Source organism: Physella acuta, unplaced genomic scaffold (genome assembly GCF_028476545.2).
Source record: "Physella acuta isolate Inbredline_101_S28 unplaced genomic scaffold, ASM2847654v3 ptg000511l, whole genome shotgun sequence".
Lineage (NCBI taxonomy): Eukaryota > Metazoa > Mollusca > Gastropoda > Physidae > Physella > Physella acuta.
Genome location: NW_026732030.1, coordinates 547,878 through 574,927, shown reverse-complemented (window position 1 = coordinate 574,927; position 27,050 = coordinate 547,878). Strand labels below are relative to the sequence as shown.

General features: G+C 35.9%; 2 protein-coding genes and 1 non-coding gene across 4 annotated transcripts; 1 reads left to right on the top strand and 2 right to left on the bottom strand.

Moving 5' to 3' along the window:
* The first annotated feature begins 1,016 nt into the window (after positions 1-1,016).
* Positions 1,017-9,202, top strand: LOC131944829 (corepressor interacting with RBPJ 1). Of its 2 annotated transcripts, none has more exons than XM_059305664.1 (10): positions 1,017-1,227; positions 4,657-4,751; positions 4,904-4,982; positions 5,208-5,293; positions 5,704-5,855; positions 6,279-6,382; positions 6,711-6,799; positions 6,978-7,033; positions 7,500-7,571; positions 7,948-9,202. In XM_059305664.1, exons 1-10 carry the CDS (start codon positions 1,156-1,158, stop codon positions 8,535-8,537), a joined length of 1,395 nt encoding a protein of 464 aa, XP_059161647.1. In that variant the 5' UTR covers positions 1,017-1,155; the 3' UTR covers positions 8,538-9,202. The 2 variants fall into 2 exon arrangements, with proteins under 2 accessions (XP_059161647.1, XP_059161648.1); XM_059305665.1 differs by having other exon boundaries at positions 5,226-5,293; positions 7,948-9,200.
* A 90-nt stretch (positions 9,203-9,292) lies between these two features.
* Positions 9,293-26,697, bottom strand: LOC131944824 (histamine H2 receptor). The gene is made up of 4 exons (XM_059305652.1): positions 25,900-26,697; positions 24,221-24,458; positions 12,045-12,168; positions 9,293-11,603 (listed from the first exon to the last, which is right to left on the bottom strand). Exons 1-4 carry the CDS (start codon positions 26,577-26,579, stop codon positions 10,825-10,827), a joined length of 1,821 nt encoding a protein of 606 aa, XP_059161635.1. The 5' UTR covers positions 26,580-26,697; the 3' UTR covers positions 9,293-10,824.
* Positions 25,194-25,265, bottom strand: Trnac-gca (transfer RNA cysteine (anticodon GCA)). The gene has a single exon. It is a non-coding gene; the product is annotated as a tRNA-Cys (tRNA).
* Positions 26,698-27,050: the final 353 nt, after the last annotated feature.

Here is a 27,050-nt window from a genome sequence, read left to right as displayed (position 1 = left end):
ATTTTTTGAAATTTCGTTTATCTATCTGAAAAAGTAGTCAAGTTATAGGCTTTTAAAAAACCAAAAGTATAATAAGTTCCACTTCCGTTTACCGGAAATCCCTGAAAAGTTGATACAGAACTACAAATTCGATATAATACTTGAACTTGTATATGAAATTTCATCAACCTAGCTGTAACGGTACTCAAGTCAGAGGCGTAGCGATGGGGGGGGGGGGCGGGGGCGAACCGCACCGGGTGACACCATTTATGAGGGTGACCCCAAGGCCAAAAATAGTAAAATATATAGAGAAAAATTTGAAGGGGGTGCAAATCGAAAGTTTGAGGGGGGGGGGGGGGGTGCGAATCGAAAGTTCGAGGGGGGGGGGGGGTGCAAATCGAAAATTGAAAGTTTGTCTCCGGGAAGAGTCGCTACGCTTCTGGGGGGGGGCGGTGACACCATTAAGTGCCGCACCGGGTGACACCCGACCTCGCAACGCCACTGACTCAAGTTATTGTGTTTACAGACACATACACACAGACATTCAGACAGAATTGCAAAGCCAAGTTTTTCCAACTCGATTACACATTATAGATGGCTGAAATTTTTATAAATCTGCATTTATTATTTTTGCCCGATTAAAATTATTCCCCTATACTCCGTATATGATGAAGTACTTCGGTGTAAAACGATGAAAACTGTCAAAATTCCATTTGATTTTTGTGCACGATTACAATACTTCCTCTATACTCTGTATAAGAGAAAGTAAAAACGACTGTGGTGTGCTTCAACAGGAATACTTAAAGACCTAAAGGGCCTAATTTCTTAATTTAAAAAAAAAATCTGCATATAAGATAATGGTTGCAGAAACATTATATTATATAGATCTATGTGTTTATGCGTAAAACATACAAATGTACTAAGTTTTTGAAAGTCATAGGAATAGACAAAAAGGCCCAAGTTAGTTGATAAGCGCATTTTATCAGCTCAGAAGTAATTACTTGCCCCTTTTTACTTTCAACCTCTACTTCCGCGTTAGGTGTGGTATGTTGCGGTACTTAGCGGAACATCAAAATTTACTATTTAGATCTTAGCCCAGTAGCTTGAAAACCAAAGCGTTCAGGACGTCAGTACGACGTTTTTTTAATTTATTGAAGTCCCTTAAAAAACTCAACCATGGGTAAAGGATTTAATAATTATATGACAAAGAAGTTCTTTCATCCTGCCAGTAAAGATAATATCAAACGGGTAAGTTACTAAGTAATCTATTATCTATTCTAAAATCTAAGTTAAGTCTGAATCTAAGTCAAATGCAGTTCAGTTGAGTTCAGTAATGGACACCAGGGCCAGTGAGTTGACGAAAATTCTTCCGTAAGCATATATATATATAACGTTGTTGACATGGAATAAAAATGTGCTTTTTTAGATTTAGGACCATAAAAATAATAAAAGTTAAAATTTTATTAAAAACTTGCTAAAACCTTAGTTTAGCGTCGTAAATTCGGCGAAAACTAGTAGGCCTAATGTCACTTTAATGTGGGAGATAATGAATCAATGAATATGACAATATGTTATTAAATATGAGTAGGCCTAGGCCTATATTTTTGTATATTTTGATAAAATATTATAGATAATTGGGTAAAACCTTAGTTTAGCGTCGGAAATTATCAGGTAATGTTTGTTGAGTTTCGGTAACTAGAGTTACGGTAAACCATGGTTTATTTGACCATTGAAATATAAATCAATTGAAAGTCGATTGTAGTAAATTAATGTTTTAATTTTTTAAGTTTAATCGACAAAAGGAAACAAGAATAAATATCATCCGTAGATTTAAATAAGTAGATCTAAAAATAAAAAAAAAACATATATAAATATAAATAATGAAGTCAAATGTAATAATTTAATGTTTTTTGCTTGCAACGGATTTGCGACCATTAATTAATTAGATCTAGATCTAGCTAGTTATCTAGCTGCTAGGCCAAGTAAAAAAATGTAGATTACGAAAATAGTAAAAATGATTAAAAAATGTAAAAATGATTACAAAAATAAATCTATCCAAATTTTAAACATTCTGTATAAAAATAAAAGATGACGCCAAATAAAGTATGGTTTACTACAGTACTTCCGGTGAATTCCGGAAGTGTGTGACAGACTTTGGCATTGTTTTACTGTTTTTTACTGCTATACGATTCCGGAATAATAACCGACGCTAAACTAAGGTTTTACCGATAATTGAATAGGCCTAATAGATCACCATTTCATTTATGCCATTTATGGTTAAATCAATTTAAATATCCTGAAATTGATTTTTATCAACCCTGTTTGAGATTGAAAATTTGCTATTAAAAACAGCAGCCATCTTAAGAAAATGTTATTTAGAGTAGCTTCCTTTCATTTCTATTCGTATGAAAATGTATTTAAATATGATTGTCTTGTGGTATAGTCCGTCCTACAAAGCATTATTTTTTAAAATTCTGCCCTTTAATTTACTTTAAAAACTTAATTTCCTAACAAACAGCTTTATTAATTCTAGAAGTATTGTGAGATGCAACTTGTATCCATGTACAAAATCACGTTTTTTTTGTACTAATGTTTATTTGATCATTACTATATAGTTTGAGTTTTTTCTTATTGTTTGAATGTTCACTATTTTCAATTCAGGTTTTTCTTTTCATCAATTAGTGATTCTATTGTAACTTATGGCAATTTTTTTTACTTCTCTTTACCTTAATTAAACCCCAACCTCCATCATATTTTTGTTCTCAATGTCACAACAAGTCATAATGTAAAAAATTTGGCTTCGCTCTGCATTATCTAAGATCTCTAGCCATAATTTTGACAACAATAAATGTTTGTCATCATTTATATATACAGAGAGACAGAATGTATTAACCATCAGCTTCCCTTGTAAAACATCATCTAAAACAATCAGCCACTCCACTCCTTAAGGGGTCATCCGTAAAAATCATCAAAAAAAGCGTGACGTCATTTATGGATGACCCCTAAGTGCGTGTTGTCATTTTAGTCGATCGCAAGTCTCCATCTGTCAGACACATTCTGGTTATCCTTTGTTGTCAAAATGTCAATATCAAGTGACCAAATGAGTGATATGGGGTTGTCCATAAATGATGTCGCATATGGTTTGCTACGCGGCTCCGCAAATTATGACGTGTCGGTCTCATGAAAGGAGGTGAACGGGGAAAAATACCTAGGTGATTGATGGAGAACCTCTATAATGCTTTGTTCAATCAAAATAACGATAAATAAGCATAAGTAGGCCTATACGTGTACCTTGCTCAAAACGAATCATCATAAATGTTGCAAGCCTGCTAGTTTGAGACGTTTGGCAAAATGGCCTCAACACAACCCCGTCAAAAGGCTCGCCACCAAATACATACCGACGAATAAGCCGCGTCTAATGCGGGGCGTTAGGAATACGGCCATTAGCATGGGTCCGCGCTAGAGCACCAGTAGGCTATCGCGCTTTGTAAGGTGACGTAAATACTTTAATTCAATTTCGCGAAACTGCACGAAAATTTAGTTATGTTTGATGACATTTTTTTTCTTGGACTTAAAATAAAATATCATGTTGACTGTCTGGCTCTTAATTTTTGAATATCACTTGTAATGTATCATGATTCAGAACTATAATTTACTTTAATATAAGTGTCATCTTATCGTTTATTGTGCTTTTTATAAAGCGCAGAGCAGCTTTAAAATCGGACGGCCATCCCGTTTTCACCAAGCTTCTTTTGGAACTTAATATGGGTAGTCTAGCTCTATACGGTGGGAGCTTAATAAATTTTTAATGGGCCGAAAGTTTCAAGACAGCAAGCTTGCAGAAATAACAACATATATTTAAATGGTCGAGGGATAGATGTGTGGGGGCTGTTTCATTGAACACCAACATAAGTAATCAAATGAAACGCCGCATAAGTGTCAAAATTTTTACTTTGAAATAATTACATTATCAATTAATTTTGATTTATATTATAACAAATGGCTTTCAGTCAAAAGTTTACTCAAAGTTCTTTTGTTTTAATGATAAGTCTAGTTTTACAACATGTGCGTGCATAGAGCGAATATCGATTCTCTACAACAGAAAAACGCTAAAAAAAAAAATCTACCGCAAAATAAAACATATCTTTTTACAAATTGAAATGGATTTCACTAAATTGATATCAAAATACATGCTGTGAAGTAGAAACCTACAATTTTTATTCCTGATAAAGCATTATGGCTTTCTGCCAATTTGTCATGTTAATTGAAACGGTACTTAAGTTATCATGTTCACAAACACTGAGATAGACATACATGAGGTGTAAATGTAAATCATCAAGATTTGTCAAAATCTCTGATTTTTTGCACGATTACAGTACTTACTATTTACTTTTTATACAAGAAAGTTAAAAGAAGAGAGCAAATGTGATGCTAAGTGAAAAAACTACTGGAAACGCAGGTGGAAAAATTATTAACTAATTGGCCTATGTGATATAAATAACTACGTCATTAGGCGCTATTTAATTTATTTAAAACTGACTGAATAGGACTATGCTTTTTGTTGTGCAATTTTATCACAATGCATTTTCGTATTTAATATTATTTTTCATAAATCATTTCATTTTTAAGCTGTGTGGTCGGCTCTTCAAATAAAATTTTACTAACTTTATTTGCTAGAAATGGATGGCAGAGCAGAAGACAGCTTTTGAAAAAAAACAACAAGAAGAATTGCTTGCACAGTATCAGAAAGAGCAAGAAGTTCTTAGCAATAGGTATGAATGTACAGAATCTTTAATAATCATGACCAATGCTTATATGTATCATTTTTATTTTATCTTTTGACTTACTTTGATTAACTGACATTGTTACTTTTCAACAGAGAAACTTAGACATTTTTAAAATTACAAGTAACATTTATTTACAGAGCCCTGCTAGGTGATGAGAAGGCTAAATTAGGGTTGAGTTTCCTATATGACGCTCCACCAGGCCTAAAGAAAAAGGAAGTAAGTCACTCTTAGTAGTCATTATGTTGTCTTTATTTAACATAAGTTGTCTGGTTTAAAAATTACCTTAAAATTATTTACAAGCTCAATTATTACTAAATTTTAAATTATAAATTTGTCTTCCTATGTTCATCTTAACATTTTGTTGATGTAGAAAGACAAATTTATAATGATTGATTTTAATCTTATAGCAGTTTCCCACTGGCTTCTGTTGATTTTTTTGAGATTGATTTTACTTTCCAGGAATCAGAGGGCTTGCAACAGGAAGTTAAATTTGAGTGGCAGAGAAAATATAATGCTCCCAGAGAGGCGTAAGTTCCATTTGTTGTTTTCATTAGTTAAAAAAATGTTGTTTATTACTCATTTTTAGAGCATCGACTTTATCTTCTTTATAACTGATGATATTGTCAGAATTTTAAAATACATTTTTTTTCTAATAGACCTATATTTCTGTATTGTGCAGTAATAGCTGCATGTATGCTATATTTTTTACTAATAGTTATCATTTCAAACTTACTGATCGAATGGTTTATAAGGGGGGGGGGGGTGTGGTGCTGACATATAAAACCATGAACAGTAAGCTGAGTAATTATACTTACTACCTTAATGTTCCATAACTTGAGTCAAGTACACATCAGAGCTGGGTAGGCACAAGGAGTCTGATTTCAAGGCACATCATATTATCACTTAATTTTTATCAGTATATTTCTTTTGTTAACAGCTATGCCAAAGATGATGACACCATTCGAGATCAGCCTTTTGGTATTGAAGTAAGAAATGTGCGCTGTATTAAGTGTAGACAATGGGGACATGTGAACACGGATAAAATTTGTCCTCTTTATGGGAAAAATTTAACAGCTGAGCCAGAACTGCGTAAGTAGTGTATTGTTGTTAATAAATTCTTTTAACAGCTCATATAATCATTCTGTTAATTTTGACTGATTTTTTTGTTTTAGACTTTTTAACAGTCAATAATTCTATTCATGTAACTTAGCCTTTTTTGGAGCTTTGGTCACTTACTAGTGCATTGCATACATCAGTTTTCTGGGTTTGTGTCCATTATCCTAGTGTTTTTCTCTAGGTCTTGTGCACGCATTTGGTATAGCCTTGTTTTATATATTATCGTGCTCTTAAAGTTTCAACAACTGTTCTAGTGACTTCTTGATCTGTTTAGGCTCAGTTCAAAGGAACATTAGGATTTTTTTGTCTGTGTATCACTAATTCAAGTTTCTTCTGTCAATTGTTTTCAGTTAAAATTTAAACTGTCTTATTACAATTTTGACTACTAATCCCCAGCCAAATCCAGCAACTTGAGCCTGTTGGATGGTTTGAGAGAAGATGGATTTACCCTGAAGAACAGTGTTCTCAGTAAAATGATGGAGTCACAGCCTGGAGAGCAGGTAATTCAGATGTTGTTATCTCATTGTCTGGTTCTTTCTTTGGTTGCTAATTGTGTTGTTGATGGCAAGTCTTATTTGCAGTAAACTGCAGGGGGGGGGGTCACTCTTAAGTTCTTAGTTTTACTATCTCATGTAGGATTATATACGAACAACCTATGGCAACACCATTATTTAAGAATCTATCGATTTGTAGACCTGTTTACATTTAGAATTGGTCAAATGAATTATATATAGTACCTCTTACATTTTTTTCTTTCTAGTGCATTTATTGAAGCTTTTGGTTGTACACTTTTATGAAACATTAAAACATTTATTCTTTTGTTTGCAGCACAAAATTTTATCTCAAGAAGATGATGAAGACCCTGAAGTGAAGTTTCTCAAGTCTCTTACACCAAAGCAGAAGAAGAAATTACTCAAGTGAGTTAACAATTCAATTTCAAATTCGAATGTATTTTTTAACTATTCAGCTTTTAAAACTGTACTGGCCTTGTATTTTTATTAGTAGATAAAGAACAATGCTACTGAAAACTTGCATGTTTTGTTGCACTGCACAATTCTTTATATTTTGTATTTTTATTGTTTTCATTATGTTTAGAAAGCTGAACAAGTTACAGTCAAAGTCAGGGGAAATAAGCAAAAAAGTTAAACAAAGTAAGTAAAAGAAATTGGTATCTCTCATCAATTCTTTCTTGCCTCATGTCGTGCTTTTAAAAACTAAAGGATCTAGTCAACATTATTTTTTTAATTTGTTCTGAAATTCAAAGACGTCATGGATCTAGATGAAAACCTTCTACTTCGCTTAATAACTCAACAATAACTGGGGTTGTTACCCACAAGAAAAATGGCTGAAAATAATAGCCTGTAATAGATTTTCCTTGGTTGTGTGTGGCAAATTAATCTTTACTGAAAATATACATTTCATAAGGGTGTTTTGTTGACACACACGCTTAGAATATGTCAGCTAGCGAGTTGAATAAATATGACAGTTTGATGTTGTATAGCCCAGCTAAAACAATGTTTATCTAGACTACAAACATTTTCTCATTACCTCGTAGTTAATCTTTTGAATCTCTAGAACTGTCATTTCATATTATTTGTTTGTTTTTATTCTCTAAAGGTGAAAACAAACATAAAAGTAAGAAGTCAAAGAAGACAAAACATCATCATAGTTCATCATCAGAATCTGAAGGTAAGAACCTACTTATCTGTTTGCATGAATTTCTATATTGCTTTCTCCAACAAAGTATTTAAGCAATTAATTGTTATAATATTATGTGAAATAGCTGGTATATAAGACATAAAAATAATTTGTCTAGTAAACAGAGCTGCCCTAAAATAGAGCGTTTTTCTAAAGTGCAAAAATCTTGGTTTTAAAAAAGTGCTTTTAGAAGAAAAGAAACTTCATTTATTTTCACTTTAAACTATAACAGGTTTTTCTATTCCTGCCCACATTCCCCAAGTTTCATCATAGATTGATTTAGAAGCTGTTAGTCAGTATCCTTAAAAAAAAATTGACTTGTGCCATTGTTATGTCTGAATTGTAAATTTCCTATTGTTCTCTTCAGATAAACCGAACCCCAAAAAATTATCTGGCAGTTCACACAAAGCAAGTCACAGAGACAGGCAGACGTCTACAAGTTCTGAGGATGAGGAGCAGGGGAGGAAATCAAGAAGAGATGAGCCAAAGCCAGGGCCCTCTGGCAGGGAACCACAGAGACATAGGAGAGAACGATCTAGAAGTAGGGATAGAAAGGATGAAGCTAGGGATAGGTCTAGAAGTAGGGACAGAAAGGATGATACAAGGGATAGGTCTAGAAGCAGGGACAGGAAGAATGATACAAGGGATAGGTCTAGAAGTAGGGACAGAAAGGATGAAGCTAGGGATAGGTCTAGAAGCAGGGACAGGAAGAATGATACAAGGGATAGGTCTAGAAGTAGGGACAGAAAGGATGAAGCTAGGGATAGGTCTAGAAGCAGGGACAGGAAGAATGATACAAGGGATAGGTCTAGAAGTAGGGACAGAAAGGATGAAGCTAGGGATAGGTCTAGAAGCAGGGACAGGAAGAATGATACAAGGGATAGGTCTAGAAGCAGGGACAGAAAGAGAGAAAGATCAAGAAGTCGTGAACATAAAGGAAAGAGAGATAGAAGGTGAAAATGTGTAGTGTACACTGGTTAGGAAGAATTTATATGCACCATGGTGATGCTTCAGAACTTGAGTGTGTCACTACAATATTTTGTATTTGATGGAAGTTTAGTCCACTCAAATGAATGCATCATGCACGTCGAAAAAGTTCAGTTTATGAATGTGGGAATGTTATTGTCAATTGAACTTCCTGAAAATTGCTGACGACACTGTGTTGTCTGAAATGCTCATAACTGTATTGCAGAAGTCATGGATTCTGTCAGTAATTATTCTTAAAGTTACAGCACATTCAGACTTATTAGTAGCTTGTCAGGTTGTAAGTGCAACAACATTGGATTATCTTTTTTGTATGGATGATTTATTCTCTGTTTTTATCTAGTTTTTAAAAGGGGTTTTAAAATTTATTTAATAAGTTAAATAAAAAATCACTAATCATCTTGTAACAAAATTGTTCTATCATACTTTTAATCATGTGTTTTAAATTCCTGTAGAATGTAATTTAAAAGAGAATTACTCAATTCTATGGTATGTATTTTTAAAAGAAAATGTGTCAGACAAAATTCGACTAGGTCACATATTTTTGTAAGGGGTATAAAACATGAAATAAAACAAGTTTTTACCTCATGTCTTAGGCTTTAAAATCTGAGAGTCAACAAATAAACATTTAATCAATACCACAAGCTTTTTATTTCCTTGTTATTTTATTCATTTAACTTTATTAATGCTTTTTTTTCACTGTGCTACTCAATGGTATGGTTAATTATAGCTGTACCACATATGATCAATGAATGCTAGTTTTTAAATAAAAGAATGATTATATATTGTTTTGAAATACACCAACAAGAAATTTTCTTTTAAATACACAGAATGTCATTTATTATAGCAATTAATATTTAAAACATGATGAAAATTGGCAACATTTAGATATCTATTACAAATATTCATAAAACTGATGGGGATTCATTACATTAAGGGAAGTAACCTTGGGTCTTTGTGACTCAAGTCCTATAAATAAAATAGTGAAATTTCTTTCCAAATGATGGATACCATTAATGTCAAATGGTGTCTGAATTGTCATAGGCAAACTTAAAGAAGCGCTAGGACCACAAGTGAAGTTGTGTAATCTATGTCCAGTTGTTCCTAGTGTACTGGTCAGTAGGTGTCCCTAAAGGAGTTGTAGGACCACAAATGAAGCTGTTTGATCTATGTCCAGTTAGTATAGTGTACTGGTCAGTAGGTGTCCCTAAAGGAGTTGTAGGACCACAAGTGGAGCTGTTTGATCTATGTCCAGTTAGTATAGTGTACTGGTCAGTAGGTGTCCCTAAAGGAGTGGTAGGACCACAAATGAAGCTGTTTGATCTATGTCCAGTTGTTCCTAGTGTACTGGTCAGTAGGTGCCCTAAAGGAGTGGTAGGACCACAAGTGGAGCTGTTTGATCTATGTCCAGTTGTTCCTAGTGTACTGGTCAGTAGATGCCCCTAAAGGAGTGGTAGGACCACAAGTGAAGCTGTTTGATCTATGTCGAGTTGTTCCTAGTGTACTGGTCAGTAGGTGCCCTAAAGGAGTGGTAGGACCACAAGTGGAGCTGTTTGATCTATATCCATTTGTTCCTAGTGTACTGGTCAGTAGGTGCCCCTAAAGGAGTGGTAGGACCACAAGTGGAGCTGTTTGATCTATGTCCAGTTGTTCCTAGTGTACTGGTCAGTAGGTGCCCCTAAAGCAGTGGTAGGACCACAAGTGGAGCTGTGTGATCTATGTCCAGTGGTTCCTAGTGTACTGGTCAGTAGGTGCCCCTAAAGGAGTGGTAGGACCACAAGTGGAGCTGTGTGATCTATGTCCAGTTGTTCCTAGTGTACTGGTCAGTAGGTGTCCCTAAAGCAGTGGTATGGTCACATATGAAGCTGTGTGTTCTATGTTCAGTTGCTGTACTGTACTTGATAGAGCCATGACAAAACAACCATGCGATGCTGGGTTTCTTCAACACAGAGCTCTTGTGTGGAGTTTCATTACGCTTCTATTTCATTATGATCTCTCTCCTACAACAAGTTCAATGTCAAGTTTAATGAGGGCTCCTATCTTCAGATTCCAAACCGGTTTATATTATTTAGTACACCAAACCAGTTTATAACATTAATAACAATATTCCCAACCAGTTTATATTACCTAGTTTACAAATCCAGTTTATATCACAGTACATCAAACTGACCAAACTTGTTTATATAATTTATTACACAAAACCAGTTTATATCATCCAGTACACCGATGAAGCAGATCTAGTCAAATGGCTGCTTGAAGGTTACTTAGTGTACCTTATAGGGCTCTTTAATCTCGCCACCAGCAGAGGTTTCGGCTCAGACTGGTGTTTGGTCCGATCGAAATTTCGTACAGTGTTCCTGAATTTGCTAAAAATCTGCACCGGCTCGTCCAAACATTCCACCGACTGAGCTCGTATCCAAATATCGCACATGCTAGACCTACGCTCCTGGCTCACAACTAGAGCTTGGGAACTAAAGGCCGGTGTCGAGTTAGCATCGGGGGAGATGTGTTTCTTGTCTGCTTTCTTGAGAGGGGGCGATAGTTTGAATGTGTGCTTGTGCTTTGGTGAAGACATTTTTAGATTTTCCAGGTACGACATTTTGATTTTGTTGTCGTCAACATGTTCATCTTCTGCTTGAATTTGGACATCACTAGACATGGAGCTAGCGACAGAGTTGTCGTACGCCTGCGATAACGAATCTTCGCTCTGGCACTTTGGAATGCTTGCTCTTTCCTCACCCAGCGTTTCTTCTGATTCCGCACCAGTCAGGGATTTCCCGGTAGACTTCTCCTCATCCAGTTCCGTGATGCGCTCGCTAATGAGATTCACGTTGACCCCGGAGGGTAGCCGTGACCTATTTTTTTGGAGAGTGTCTTCTCTTTCGACGGCTGCCCTCCTGATACACACGATCTTGCCGCCCTTTTTGACCACGATGTCTCCGTTTTTCATCGTTTGTTTTTGTGAGCTTGTCCCTCGCTTCAGTTGAAGGACGGAGATCAGAGTCGAGAATCTCTTGGTTTTATTCAGCGCGTGGGGGGCTGAAATTAAAAAAAAATTATTATGCATTCACACAAGCTTGTTACACAAACATGAAAGAAGACATCAAGCTATATAATAAGCCATGAAAAAATAAATAAAAATAAACAAAACAACAACAGCAAATAATAATAGGATATTGAAGAATAAAGATGAAAAGGGAAAGGTGTTTGGAATGGAAATTAAATTGTTTTTATTTTTATCAGCTAAGGCGGCATGTGAAATCTGATCTATCGGTTATCACATTTTTACAACCTGATATCAGGATATCACCAAATACGAAAAAATACCATTTGTCTTTTCAATTTAATTTCATATACGGTATTTCATGGCAGTACTAGAAATTTGAACTTTATATAACTTCCCCTCCACCCTTACCCCAGATAAAAATAGATAATGTAGTTGACAGTTAACCCCCCACCTCTCACCCAACGAATACTCACAGTCCGCTGCGGGGTAATCGACCGGCTGACACAAAATCTCCTTGTAACCTTCCCTGAACGACTGGGACCTGAAGGCGTAGATGATGGGGTCACACATGGAGCTCAGGTACAGGAAGGTGTAGGCCTGGGGAGAGAGGTAGGCAATTTATGGGGGTAGAGGTACTTAATTAATGGGGGTAGAGGTACTTAATTCGTGGGGGTAGAGATACTTAATTAATGGGAGTAGAGGTACTTAATTCGTGGGGGTAGATGTACTTAATTAATGGGAGGGGGTAGAGATACTTAATTAATGGGGGGGGGGTAGAGGTACTTAATTAATGGGAAGAGAGATACTCATTTATGGGGGTAGAGGTACTTAATTAATGGGGAGAGAGATACTCAATTCATGGGGGTAGAGGTAATTAATTAACGGGGAGAGAGGTACTTAATTAATGGGGGTAGAATTAATTAATGGAGAGAAAGGTACTTAATTAATGTGGTTAGAAGTACATAATTTATGGGGAGGGAGATATTCAATTCATGGGGGTAGAGGTACTTAATTGGCGGGGGTAGAGGTACTTAATTAATGGGGGTAGAGGTACTTAATTAATGGGGAAAGAGGTACTTAATTAATGGGTGTACTTTTTATACCAGTGTAATTTTTAGTAATAATAATTAAGAGAAGAAATTGCATTTTAATTTGCTTAGTGAGCTTTTTGAGCACCCCTATTATACTATTTAAAGAGGAGAGTAGTGGTTTGAAGATTTGCCTATCTTTCATACCACAACTCATGTAGTTTTTTTTTTGTCTATGCAACAGTGTGTGTTAGCTACTGTAGAACAATCACTGCTATAGAAGTTCTGTTTTTTTTCTTTTAAAAAACCATTAATCTATCATGGTGCAAAAAAAATTTTTTTTTTTGTTTTGGGTCTGATTTTGGGCTTTCCTTAAAATGCCCCCCCCCCCCCCCCCCCGGGTTTCGAAACGTTAGAAAAATCTTTCAACAAAGCGGAAAATTAGATAGTTAAAAATGATGTTGCCAGAATGCATTCAGAAAGCCAAGGTCGGACAGATCCAGGTTGTCTACATTTATATGAAGTCAAGCCAAATCATGTGTACTCTCCAATGTTTATTTGTCCACTGGACGTTAGAATAGAAATCCCGCTAGTTTGCGGAGATGTATAACTACGTCTCTGTTTATTTGTCTAATGCTAGACGCATGCAGCATTAAGATCTAGCGCTGTTACACACAAAAAAAGTTCGTTCCTGTAGCGTCCAGATCAGAGTTTCTTCCAGGCATCTCTACCCCCCCCCGAACAAAATGGAATTTATCCCTTCATTTCATGAATTAATTTTGTGAAAGCTTTTTGAGAAAAAAAAATCTTACAAGGTGGGCTGTGGTGTGTAGAGAGCATAAATAAAGAGGAAATTGAATTATTTTATCAAATAATGTTTATTTTGCAAAATAACAGTATGTCTCAGATTTGATACAGTATGCAACGGTGGGTAAAAATTTGTTAAAATTGACAACAAATTATTTTTTACTTATCATTGAAAATTTATTGAGTAATTATTAATTTGAGTAAAACACTTATTCATCCCAAATCTGGAGCATCAGAAATTCATTTACAAGATAGTAATTTACATTTTTTTCACAAAATTGTTATTTCCAGTTATGTCATATTTCTTAGCAATCATGCATCTTTTTATTGTGTAAGTCAATAAGCAGCATCACTTTGCTCAGCAGGACCTCTATCTAGTAGAAATTTGAAATTGTTATTGATTTAAATGCAAAGTAGTTTTTAATGACTCAAACTTGTTGATATGAAAGAAATTAGAATATATCTACAATGCTGATATTTGGCCATTATTAGAACTTTTTCCTATGCAATGAAACCAGAGACATGACTGTTAGAAGCCAATGAATTGATTTATTTCTGCTATATCAAAGACTTCAAGCTTTATCTGGATTCCTCTGTGCAATGTAGATCTAGAAAATCCTTTCACCCAGTATACTAAGATAGTCTTTATCCATGGTGTGAAATAAAATAATCTTGAACAGCCGGAGGGCCTTGCTCTAAAAACTATGTTGGTCAGTTCCTATTCCTCACAAATAATAGAAAACATTCATGTGTTTTAGTTAACCACTTTGCAGGACTAGCATCTGCTTACATCTTATGAATGTACATCTTATAAATGTAGGCCTACAGCTTATGAATGTATATCAGAATAAAGTCTACCGCTTTACTTGCTTCGAACCAATCCCTTTATTCTCTCTACATCACTTTCTAAGTGTTCAATTTCAGTTACAGTAACACCTTCAACATCAGGTAAATAAATAGATGAATAATTAGACATTAGTGACCAAAGAAATATGCAGTCTCTATTTCAGACAGAATTCTTTTGTGAGAATCTTTACCCATCCTGTAAAAAAAAAAAATTCACTACTAAAATAAACTATATATTATTTCTAGATTTATTTACTTTATCTTCATGCATGCACAAATTAAATTATAATTTAAATATAAATAATGTATCACTGCTACTTTTTATATACTAGAGGATTAGGATTTTATTTGCAAGTATAAATACTATATGCAAGAATGTCAATCAAATATTATTATGCCATTTTTTTAAAAACAATAATTGCAAGTAATAAGTACAATATTTACTATAGGCCTAGTTATTAGATTGTAACTTCATAAGATGAATAATCAAATATTACACCAACTTCACTTTCATTTACATTCTCCTTGAAGTCTATCATCTATTTCATTCAGAACAGTTTTGCGACAAAATTTATCGCTCGCTCTAGACAAAAAGATATCCTGTAAAAATAAATAAAACAATGTCAGCACTAAAACAATCTCTAATCATTCATGAACTTCATGGATTTATAAATTAAGTTTTAATTACTATTAAAAACAAAAGTAAACCACCACTGCCTATAGTAATTATTACTGTTTGCGTACCGGTATGAAGTAAATAATAAGTAGACTAAGTATGTAGGCCTATGCCTAATATTATTACTATTTTTCTTCCATAATAATTACTATACTACTTTCTAAGCTTATTAGACCCAAACACTGTCTCTGTGTATGAATTAGTATGGTTAGAGAATTATATGCAAGTTATTCTAAGCAGCAGCTAGCAAATATCAGTCTAATACTATATTATTATTGTTATACATTATGACACTTTTTTGGTCTTCAATAGCAGCACTACACTGTACACCCTTTATTATAGGCTTATTATAGTAGCACACTGATCATCTGTATATATATAGTATTGAGTAAGTGCTAAATCTAAGTAAAATTAGTATACAATAGTCTACAGCTTGACTATGTTACTATTGTTACAGATTTTGACACTGTTTTTCTTCTATAATTTACATATTATTATTGTAAAAATATGAAAGAAAAACAAACCTAAGCTAGTGTAAGAACCAACAGTTGACTAGAGTCTATCTACTATGTGTTAGGAATTGTTCTATCAACAAATTATTATACTACAGAAAAGTCACTATACAGTAGTCCCAGCTAATGAGGCCTCAAGAAAGCATGTGTTTATTAAGCTGTTTATCTTACTTTACAACTGTAATTAAAATTAATTTTCAAATTTTTATCACTTATTGGGTAAGATTAAGCACATGTTTACCAAAAATAAAAAAAATAAAAAAGCAAATTCTGTTTTAATGAAGGTCACGGGTGAAGTTTTTTTTTCCTTCTGTCACGTTCAGTGGAGGGTGCCACAGGCTGACCTGACTTTGGAATTTTTTTCAGTAATAATGACTTTGCACAGAAAGTTAAAATATGCTAAATTAGCTTAGTTTACTAGTGTTCTAGCTATTATTGATACATTTTTAATAAAAAAATCATTCTGTAATTCTCATCAAAAAGCCTACTAGGCCGTTCGGTTCAACGCTTCCGGGTTTGTCATTTTTGTGGCATCTCACGGCTCATGCGCTTACTCAAAATGGCGACCAGTTTCGCTTTCACTAAACGGTAGAGGGATAAAACTAATAATAACGAGGCCATCGTTAATTTTAGACATCGGAACTATCCGTTTCTATTTCAGTCTGTTATTTAAGAATTCCCAGATGTACTTTTGACCTAATTTCTTTATTTGTATTTAACGAGGCCGTCGAGAGAAAGTCACGCTTACTTAGCTTGCGTTTCAAGTCGAATAAACTAAAGCAGGTGCGTTATCCAATAACTTTTTTATTAGACCCAATTTTTATAACATCTTTACTATCAAATAAAAATAGAATTGTTTAATATAATTAGGCTGACAACAATGTTTTTCATGCTGTAAGTAATAATGCCATTTTATTATATTCTTGTTTGGTGAAAACGAGGCGCGGGAAAATGTGTGCCGCGTAAGAATCCAATCATTTGGCTAGATTTATGACTGTTTTTTATGTCACACCTAAAAATAGAATGTTTACGCTTTCTTCGTTGATGATTGTTTTTATTATTTTTTAAATTGAAAGTATGAATTATTAGTTAGATTGCAGATTTTGTAACTTGGTATACTTACCCTTTATCAATTTTAAAAACATAGCATGCTGATTGTGAACAAATATAGTCATAAAACACAGAAATATAAAGTTATAATTGCGATGTGCCACACCCGGGCCACACCCCCTATGGTCATACCGTTGCATGGTGTATCAAAACTGTTACATACCGTAATTGGACATTATCAGCACAAATATAAAGAAATAATATGCAAACAACTTATTTTTAGGTAAAATTACTCACCTGAGATTGGTGAATATTTTTTTCAAGAAGAAAAACACGGCCTGTGAATTTTTATTATTTTCTCAAAAACACCTCGATCACAGCTGTCCGACCAGTGTAAAAAAACAGAATCAAACTCGAATTGTGTGAGACGAAAAACACCTATAGTCTGTTTCGGGTATGAATTTGGCTCAAAAGTGATCAAGCTAGTGTATGGCATATTAAAAACTCAGATTTTAACATTTGTGTAGATTCAATGGGGGTTATTTCACTTTGTATCAAAATTGATACAACATGAAATGAAGGGTTATATAGAAAACATATACTTTTACCAGTGTCCGCACCCCCCGGAAAATGTTGACCGCCCCCCCCCCCCCGAAAATATCAAGTGCCCCCCCCCCTTCCCCGGAGAAAAAAGTCTGGAAGAAACACTGGTCCAGATGTGATGCCGTTACATGGAATGGAACACTTTGTCTAAGGTCCAGGCTCCAGACATGTGGCTGTGTGAGCAGTGACGTCACCAGGTCGGATGACACTCACTGTGGTAACTGAAGGTGTCACCCCACTCCCTCAATAATGTAGCATTTAGGGTTTGGTGTCACCCCCACCTTCTACCATTTTATTGTTTTTACTGAATGAAAAATTGTTTGGGCGGTAAGTTGTACGATTTCTTCGATTTGGTGTCACCCCCTAAATGATGTCCGCACCCCATCCTCGTGACTCGTGACGCTACTGAGAATGAGGCTTGTCATGTGCTAATTTATAATTAGAGATTGTTGTTAGAAGAAATTTAAGATTTAATAGATAAACAATCACCACCCAGAGTTTATTCCAGGCATCTCTTCGGGTGGGGGGGGGGGGGAATTTATATAGAAAACATATACTTTTACCAGTGTCCGCCCCCCCCCCGGAAAATGTTGACCGTCCCCCCCCCCCCCCCCCCCCCCCAATATATCAAGTACCCCCACCCGGCGAAAAAAGTCTGGAAGAAACACTGTCCCCACCCCCTCCCCATTTCTGTTATCAATGAGAGAGAGGGAGAGAGAGAGAGATGGACGAAGAGAAACCTCGGCTTCATTGACTCTTTTAAAGTCTCCTCAGTTCCACAATAATCTTGAGGTCGATGACGTCAAAGGTCACTCCCAGCAATTGACCTGCTGTACTTGAGTCTGAACCGTCAGAAACCGGCAGGCGAGAGATTGGCGCCAGATCTGCATACGTTTTTTTAGCAGCAGATATGCACGAGTGAGCAAAGTAAATAAAATTTGTCCCAGACAGTACGTCTTTGTGAGTGTATATTGGGAGGGGGTAGGGGTGAAATTTAGGAGGGAAAGAGAAAGATAGAGGTTGTTTTTTTTCTTTCTAGCGGTGCACTCGCATTTTACCATCCCTTCCTAATAAAGAGTACACCTTATATTACACAAAAATAGAATATCGTTATTAAATGCGGGATTGTAAAAACACACCTATCCGTGACGTACGTAACTTCTATTTTCTAATTCTCAAAACATATTTAGTTTCTAGTCTAGTCCGTGGAACACAACAACAACCCCTGCCAGTGTTAAGGTAATACAATTTGTACTCACAATTTGGCTAGGGAGAGAATCAATCTCCTTTTTTTAAATTTTACTTTCGCTATGTGTAATTGACATCTGCACGCATACACATAAAGACAAACACAAAAAATAGCAATTACACAAACATAGTACACAACAAAATATTTGATATAGTTTTCTCTTCACATGTACAACAACATTTTTAAATAAAAGATATTATTTCACACATATCAAATAAACATTTGATAAATAAACAATAACTTGTGACATAGATATAGGAGAATATTGGATTTAAAATACAAAAACAGTTCACACATTTAAAAAATATTATTGGATAAACAAACAAACTAACTCAAATATAACTGAACATTGAAAACCTTTTACTCTTACAAATAAAATATTGTATAAACAACGAAAGTATTTCACACACATCCAACAAAAATTGTGAGAAATAAACAAAAAATATCTCATCGTTTGATCCAAGTGACTAAGTTATCCCAAGAAGATTTTTTAAAATTCCTGTACACAAATCGCGATTGAGGTAGTTTAAAAAACTTATTTACATTTTTTTTTTTTTTGCTCGAGAGATAAATTAAAAAAAAAATTCCTCATTCGATCTATGTGCTCTCGCAGTCTTGTTTTATTTTCGCGATTTTTTTTTTTTTTGCTGGAGAGATAAACATGTCCGTCAGCCTGACATGTTGCTTCGTGTGTTTTCCCGGGGACTTTTACCTCAGAGTCTGCCTGAAATATACTAGCCTTGGCACCGTGTGTGCCGAATTAATAGCCAGGGAGATGTAATTAAAGACGGCAGCATTATGTCTTCCACAAGCAAACGTCACTGTTACTTTCACGGTGATGCCGCGACTTTACTTAACTGCTATAACTAGTTTTAATTTTGCGATTTAACTTAAATTTAGACCTTTGGGTTGTAGAGGCGGGGATACCACATTACATCTGCTTGCTCACAAGGATACAAATCTGATCATTGGACAAACTCATAGATGACTGACTATAAAACACCTGATCTAACAAACATAGATGACTGACTATAAAACACCAGATCTATCAAACATGACTGACTATAAAACACGTGATGTATCAAACATGACTGACTATAAAACACTTGACCTATCAAACATGACTGACTATAAAACACCTGATCTATCAAACATGATGACTGAATATAAACAATTGATGTATCAAACAACATGACTGACTATAAAACACTTGGCTAACAAACATGATGACTGACTATAAAACACTTGATCTATCAAACATGACTGACTATAAAACACTTGATCTATCAAACATGACTGACTATAAAACACCTGATCTATCAAACATGACTGACTATAAAACAGCTGATCTATCAAACATGACTGACTATAAAACACATGATCTATCAAACATGATGGACTATAAAAAACATGATCATTACAAAAATTACGACTGACTGAATCATCCGACTATCATTTCCTTAAAGGAGAAAGATAAAAAAGACTTTGTTTGAGATAAAGAGAAAAAAATAAGGTAAATAACATAAAAATAATGCTGTGAGGTCGACTAGGCTGTTAAAAATGAGCTGGCGGTTTACGTGTTTTATTATAAAAAACTTGACATTTTTTCTCCCTCCCTGCATCGAAGCAAGCCATCAGGTAGGAAACACTGGAAGAAAAAATTATTTGGCCCAGGCTAAATCTGAGTCTGCAGCGAATGTTGTTTTTTTTTTGGTTGAGTAATGTTACACCTAGGTCTTACCTGGGGGCAGCAGGTGAATACACCCTAGGTGGGCACCACACAATTATACTCTCGCTGATAAGCTTAACGGCATGTGATAGCAAAGTTCCGAGAAATCAATGTCCGTAGACTTAGAGTAAGTTTAGATTCGTTTAGTTTAGATTGGTTAAGTTTAGTTTGGTTTGTGTTTAAGGTAGGTTGGCTAGGTTCAGCTTCTTAGGGTGGTTAAGTTTAGTTTAGATTGGTAGGTTTAATGTGGGTTGGCTAGGTCCAGTTTCTTAGGCTGATTAAGTTTAGATTAGATTGGTAGGTTTAATGTGGGTTGGCTAGGTCCAGTTTCTTAGGCTGATTAAGTTTAGATTAGATTGGTAGGTTTAATGTGGGTTGGCTAGGTCCAGTTCCTTGGGCTGCTTTAGTTTAGATTGGTTAGGTTAAGTGTGGCTTGATCAGATCAGTTCATTAGACTGGTTAAGTTTAGTTTAGATTGGTTAGGTTAAGTGTGGCTTGACCAGATGTGTTCCTTAGACTGGTTAAGTTTAGTGTAACCTAATATCAACTGCACGTGCTGGTTACGATTAGTTTAGATTGATAGTTTTGTTTAGCCAAGGTTCGGCTGTGCGGTGCTGGTTAAGATTAGTTTAGATTGATAGTTTTGTTTAGCCAAGGTTCGGCTGTGCTGGTTAAGATTAGTTTAGATTGAAAGTTTTGTTTAGCCAAGGTTCGGCTGTGTGGTGTGGCGGTGCTGGTTAAGATTAGTTTAGATTGAAAGTTTTGTTTAGCCAAGGTTCGGCTGTGCGGTGCTGGTTAAGATTATTTGATATAACATTTACCTTGGCATGTGTTTAACATGCTTGATTTAACACCGCAGGTTAGTTGTCAAATCTGAGATTATCTTCTAATATCTGAGAGTGACTTGGTCTATCGCTCCAACGTTAGATTCTCTCGAGTTTACGAATCATCTTTAATCTTTAAAAAATTAGTTCGCATGTGTGTGTGAGGTTAAACGCGATTAAATAGTGTGTTCAGCTTGCGTCGTTAAAGAAAAGTTGAAATAAATAATGTTTTATATGCAATTTTTGTGTGTTTTTCGTTTTAGGCTGTCTTTTATAATTGCCTAACCCTTGGAACATTAAAAAAAAGAATTAAGAAGAGCAAGAATTTTTACTCTTAGATTCTAAAAAAAGAAAATTTTTATTTATATAATCCCCAATAGCATCCACTGGGAAAACTCTATAGCAATGCGGTATTATTAAAACAGATGTGGTTTTAAAAACTTGATTTTGTGGTTTTTGTATGAGTTTTCTAAAGATTGGATTCATTTTATGTTTTTAAAAATATGTTTGGTCATGAAAATTAAAAATAAACCGGGAGTGATCTCCCCTAAACTTTCTCGAATATTTTTATATAATAAACCGGGAGTGATCTCCCCTAAACTTTCTCGAATATTCTAAAAAAAAACAACAGGGGATGGGAACTCGGGCTATAGACATGATTTTTAATCAATTTTAAATACTTAAAGTTTTAAAAATAGAATAAAATCTCGTAGACAAATGAATTGCACACCAAGTGAACGCTAAATAAAAGAGTGTTTAATAGTGCGCAATATTATTAGTACTTTAAAAATTTACATTAGTTTTTTGAGAAATCGGAAGTAGCGTAAATTACTACTTCCGGTCAATGGAAATTACTCAAAATTTAACAGAAGGTAGAGAATTAGATCTTTAACTTATGTGTGAAATTTCATTTATCTATGTGAAATAATACTCAAGTTATAGGCTTTTTAAAAATTCAAAGTAGAAAAAGTACCACTTCCGGTTCTCGGAAATCGCTCAAAAGTTGATACGGATCTACGATTTTGATAAACTACTTATATATGAAATTTCATCAACCTAGCTGTAACGGTACTCAAGTAATCGTGTTTACACACGGACAGACACACAGACACACACACACACAGACATACGGACAGAGTTGCAAAGCCCAGTTTTTCAGACTGGATTACACACAAAACCTCTTAATTTTGATACATCTGGATTGATAATTTTTGCCCGATTAAAATAAGTCCTCTATACTTCGGATGTGATGAAGGACTGAGGTGTAATACGGTGAAAATTGTTAAAATTTCAAGTGATTTTTGTGCACGATTACAATACTTTCTCTATACTTCGTATATACGAGAAAGTAAAAAAAGGGGGATGGGAACTCGGGATATAGACATGAATTATAATACATTTTAAATACTTCAAACTTTAAAAAAAAAAAATCTCGTAGAAAAATAATTCACACCAGTGAACGCCAAATAAAATGTGCATAATAGTGCGGAATATTATTAGTGCTTTATAAATTTACATTAGTTTTTGAGAAATCGGAAATTACTCAAAATTTGACAGAAGGTAGAGAATTAGATCTTCTACTTACATCTGAAATTTCATTTATCTATCTGAAATAGTACTCATGTAATAGGCTTTTGAAAAATTCAAAGTAAAAAAAGTACCACTTCCGGTTATCGGAAATCGCTCAAAAGTTTATACGGATCTACGATTTTGATAAAATACTTATATATGAAATTTGCGAAAATCTCGATTTTTTTTGCACGATTACTAGACTATCTCTCTACTTCGTATATACGAGAAAGTAATAAAAGGCAAAAACAATTTGTTTTTTATTTATCTCATTTTCAAATGGAAATGTAAACAAATGTGCAACATTATAGTCCATGCTGACGTTTAGAACTGAAAGTTTATTTTAAAAAATTACAGGTAAAAATTTGAACAAAAATGGAGCTGCGGAGTTAAAAACCAGCATTTAATAAAATAGCCAAACTTTTTCTAAATAAATTCAAACTTTAGATTAAAATTTCGAGTTGATATAAATAAATATAAATAAATAAAAATGTAAGAAAAGTTCGCCACACTTGGACATTTTTTAATATTGATTATTAAAATGTAACGTTTCTTTCAAGTTTAAATTTAAATACATATTTTACGACCATTCTGACGGCAAATATTGACAAAAATTTGGCCTACAGGATGTTGATCTAGCTTAACAAATAAACCAATGGGGTTTGTTCTCACACACAGTGGGTGCCGTTGTTGATGCTCACTCTTATTTTTAAAAGCGTTAGACGAGGCCTATATTTAGACAGTTTCACATTGCTATGACGTGACGTCAGATGTAAACCTTATCACAGTGGAGAATATTGCTCTGTCTATTTTAGTCTGGCGAAGAATATGAAGCATACGAAGAACTCTTAAAAAGAAATATTTCTCTAAATTACTTTGACAATTTATTCGTATTCGCATCGTGGTTCGTAATGCATAGCTTTAAACTTTAAGATTCGATGTGCTTTTTGTGATTTTGTGCTTAATGCTAACTTTTGTTAACACCAAATCTACTACTGTCAGACAACACAACACCAAACCTACCACAAACAGACGACACAAAACTACCAAGGACGACACAACACCAAACCTACTACAGACAGAAGACTTAACACCAAACCTACCACAGGCAGAAGACATCAACCTACCACAGACACGATACAACACAAAACCTAGATCAGACAGACGACACCAAACCTACCACAGACAGACGACACCAAACCTACCACAGACGACACCAAACCTATGACAGACAGACGACACAACACCAAACCTACCACAGACAGACGACACCAAACCTACAACAGACGACACCAAACCTATGACAGACAGACGACACAACACCAAACCTACCACAGACAGACGACACCAAACCTACAACAGACGACACCAAACCTATGACAGACAGACGACACAACACCAAACCTACCACAGACAGACGACACCAAACCTACCACAGACGACACCAAACCTACCACAGGCAGAAGACATCAACCTACCACAGACACGATACAACACAAAACCTAGATCAGACAGACGACACCAAACCTACCACAGACAGACGACACCAAACCTACCACAGACAGACGACACCAAACCTACCACAGACAGACGATACCAAACCTACCACAGACAGACGACACCAAACCTACCACAGACAGACGACACCGAACCTACCACAGACAGACAACACCAAACCTACCACAGACAGACGACACCAAACCTACCAGAGACAGACGACACAACACCAACACTACCAAAGACAGACGACACCTACCAGCGGGTTGATGAAGCTCGGGAAATGGGTTTTGTCTTTCACCACCGTCGTGTAGGAGGCGTAGACCAGGTACGGTAGGGCCATGATGACGAAGATGGCCAGCACGATCAACATGGTGATGGCCACGGATTTCTCCTGGGCGATGATGGCCTGTGTCTCAGCTGACGAGTGGTCGATCAGTCTTTTGGAGAGTTTCCTGATCTCCCAGAAGATCCGGACGTAGCAGAACATCAGGATGCTGTAAAGGGGAGTAATTTGAAGATCAGGAGGTTGTAAAGGGGAATAATTTGAAGATCAGGATGTTGTAAAGGGGAGTAATTTGAAGATCAGGAGGTTGTAAAGGGGAGTGATATGAAGATCAGGAGGTTGTAAAGGGGGGTAATTTGAAGACCAGGAGGTTGTAAAGGGGGTCATTTGAAGATCAGGAGGTTGTAAAGGGGGGTAATTTGAAGATCAGGAGGTTGTAAAGGGGAGTAATATGAAGATCAGGAGGTTGTAAAGGGGGGTAATTTGAAGACCAGGAGGTTGTAAAGGGGGTCATTTGAAGATCAGGAGGTTGTAAAGGGGGGTAATTTGAAGATCAGGAGGTTGTAAAGGGGGATAATTTGAAGATCAGGAGGTTGTAAAGAGGGGTAATTTGAAGATCAGGAGGTTGTAAAGGGGGATAATTTGAAGATCAAGATGCCGTAAAAGGGAGTAATTTGAAGATTAGGATGTGTTGTAAAGGGGAGTAATTAGAAGATCAGGAGGTTCTAAAAGGAAATTATTCTCACAAGTGTATGGGTATCATTACACAAGGTTAGAAAAAGGGGAATAATGTATACATTAGCTTTACGTTTAAACAAATTAAGCCAGTTAAAAGACCCTATATGACACAAGTAAAATAAAAGCAACAACTAAAATATGTTCGATATAACATGCAGCTTCAAAATAACAATAAAATAAAACAATAAAAAAAAGGGAAAAAAATCAAAGAGGACACCCGGGTTCGAACCAGGGACCTCTCGATCTGCAGTCGAATGCTCTACCACTGAGCTATATCCCCATATACATAATCGATGTGATTTTATTTTGACCTAACAGCCCGTGTTTTAATAAACTGGTCAGTGTTATCACAGCAGGTATTTAATGAGGTAAGGCTTTACGAGTTGTAGTGGAGGAGGTGGAGGTGTAAAGATACATTCAGATATATCATACATACGTTATTAATGTAAAACGTTTAAATGTTAGATAAAAAAATGTATTTCAATACTTGAAAACCCTGATAACACACGTAACTACGTCCATACTGCACTTAGCATCCTGTTCTACGCACCGACACGGAGAGCTGATCTAATCTATACCCGTGTGCAATAGGGCGTCATTCGTTTTTAAGTCTACGTTGTTTTACACAAAAGGTGCATTAGAAATCATAGTTTAGCGCCTACGTTATCTTATACAAAATGTGCATTAGAAGTAATTGTTTAGGGCCTATGTTATCTTATACAAAAAGGGAAATTAGAAATCATAGTTTAGGGCCTACGTTATCTTATACGAAATGTGAAAAAATAACACATTTTTTAGTTTACGTTAACTTACACATAACGTGCTGTAAGATTTATAGCTTATAAGAAGAGACTGACATGTTGTTTACGGCAAGCAAGTAACCTGCACAGACACAGGGGGGGGGGGCTACTCACCAAAATGGAATCACCAGACACGTGCACTGGATGACGCCGTGGATGAGGTACGTCGTCGTGTCGTGGGGGTAACGCGGGCCGCACTGTGACGTGCCCACCTTGTACTCTACCCTCAAGCCCAAAACGTTCATGCTGGAGCAGACGGCCGCCCACAGCCAGGCGGCGGCCATCATGGCTAGGATGTACTTCAAGGTCAGCGGCTCGCGCAGGGGGCTGACGATAGAGAAGTACTTGTGGACGCTGATGTACATCAACGTATGGAACGACGCGATCAGGCAGAAGCTGTTCATCCAGCCGTTCATCAAGCAGACGGTGTGGCCGAAGATCCACGTCTGCTCAATAAGGGTGGTGATGGTGAAGGGGACGACGACAAGCCCCACCAGCAGGTCGGCGACTGCGAGGTTCGCCAGGAAAAGGTTCGTCCTGGTTCGCATCCTCTTGTGCCGGACGATGACGAGCAGGACCATGGAGTTGCCGACGACGATGCAGAAGTCGGCGAAGATGTTGACGATGACGAGTATGGTGACGAACTCGGTGCTCCAGGAGTTGGTCAGAGAGTGTGTCTGGAGCCCGATGGTCGTCGTGCTGTTCATCGCTGATCGGTTCTCCACTTCCATTCGAACAGAGTTTCTGCTGCTAGAGTTATCAGCAAATGTCGCTCCAATTAATCCCATCATCATTACAGCCACATAAGTTTATAATTAAACAATTTTTATTTTTAAAAGAAAACAACTTTAAATCTTGTGAGATCTTAATTTAAAAATCTTTAAAAAAAACGCAGAAGATAAGTAGAATTCCCCAGAAGGAACGATAACTCTACAGATTCATTTTAAAAATATCTAAGGAACCACTACCACCTTTCACCAGTGCTACACCAAACTAGTCCAGCGCTGAACCAGGTTTTGGCTTATATACACGGCTTGCTCCTGGCAACTTCTGCTCACGCTGATAACGTGAGGTAAAAAGTGCCAGATTTTCCATCACGTTACCGTCTGTCCTGCTCCAAAATAGAGTTACAAGAATATTTTTTTGTTTTGGTTCTTATTTAGAGTTTATTCTAAGAAAGCGAACGTTTACCCCCTCCCCCTATCAGTCGTAATCTATCAGTGTTGTGATGTGTTTTTTTTTTGGGGGGGGGGTGGTATGGGGTG

Coding starts and splice junctions, on each gene's coding strand:
- LOC131944829 (XM_059305664.1), top strand. CDS start 1,156: ATGGGTAAAGGATTTAATAATTATATGACAAAGAAGTTCTTTCATCCT. Junction 6,383..6,710: donor AGTCACAGCCTGGAGAGCAG/GTAATTCAGATG, acceptor TTTTGTTTGCAG/CACAAAATTTTATCTCAAGA. Junction 7,034..7,499: donor AAGCAAAAAAGTTAAACAAA/GTAAGTAAAAGA, acceptor TATTCTCTAAAG/GTGAAAACAAACATAAAAGT.
- LOC131944824 (XM_059305652.1), bottom strand. CDS start 26,579: ATGATGATGGGATTAATTGGAGCGACATTTGCTGATAACTCTAGCAGC. Junction 24,459..25,899: donor TGTCTGGTGATTCCATTTTG/GTGAGTAGCCCC, acceptor TCCCCTTTACAG/CATCCTGATGTTCTGCTACG. Junction 12,169..24,220: donor CGAGCTTCATCAACCCGCTG/GTAGGTGTCGTC, acceptor CTCTCTCCCCAG/GCCTACACCTTCCTGTACCT.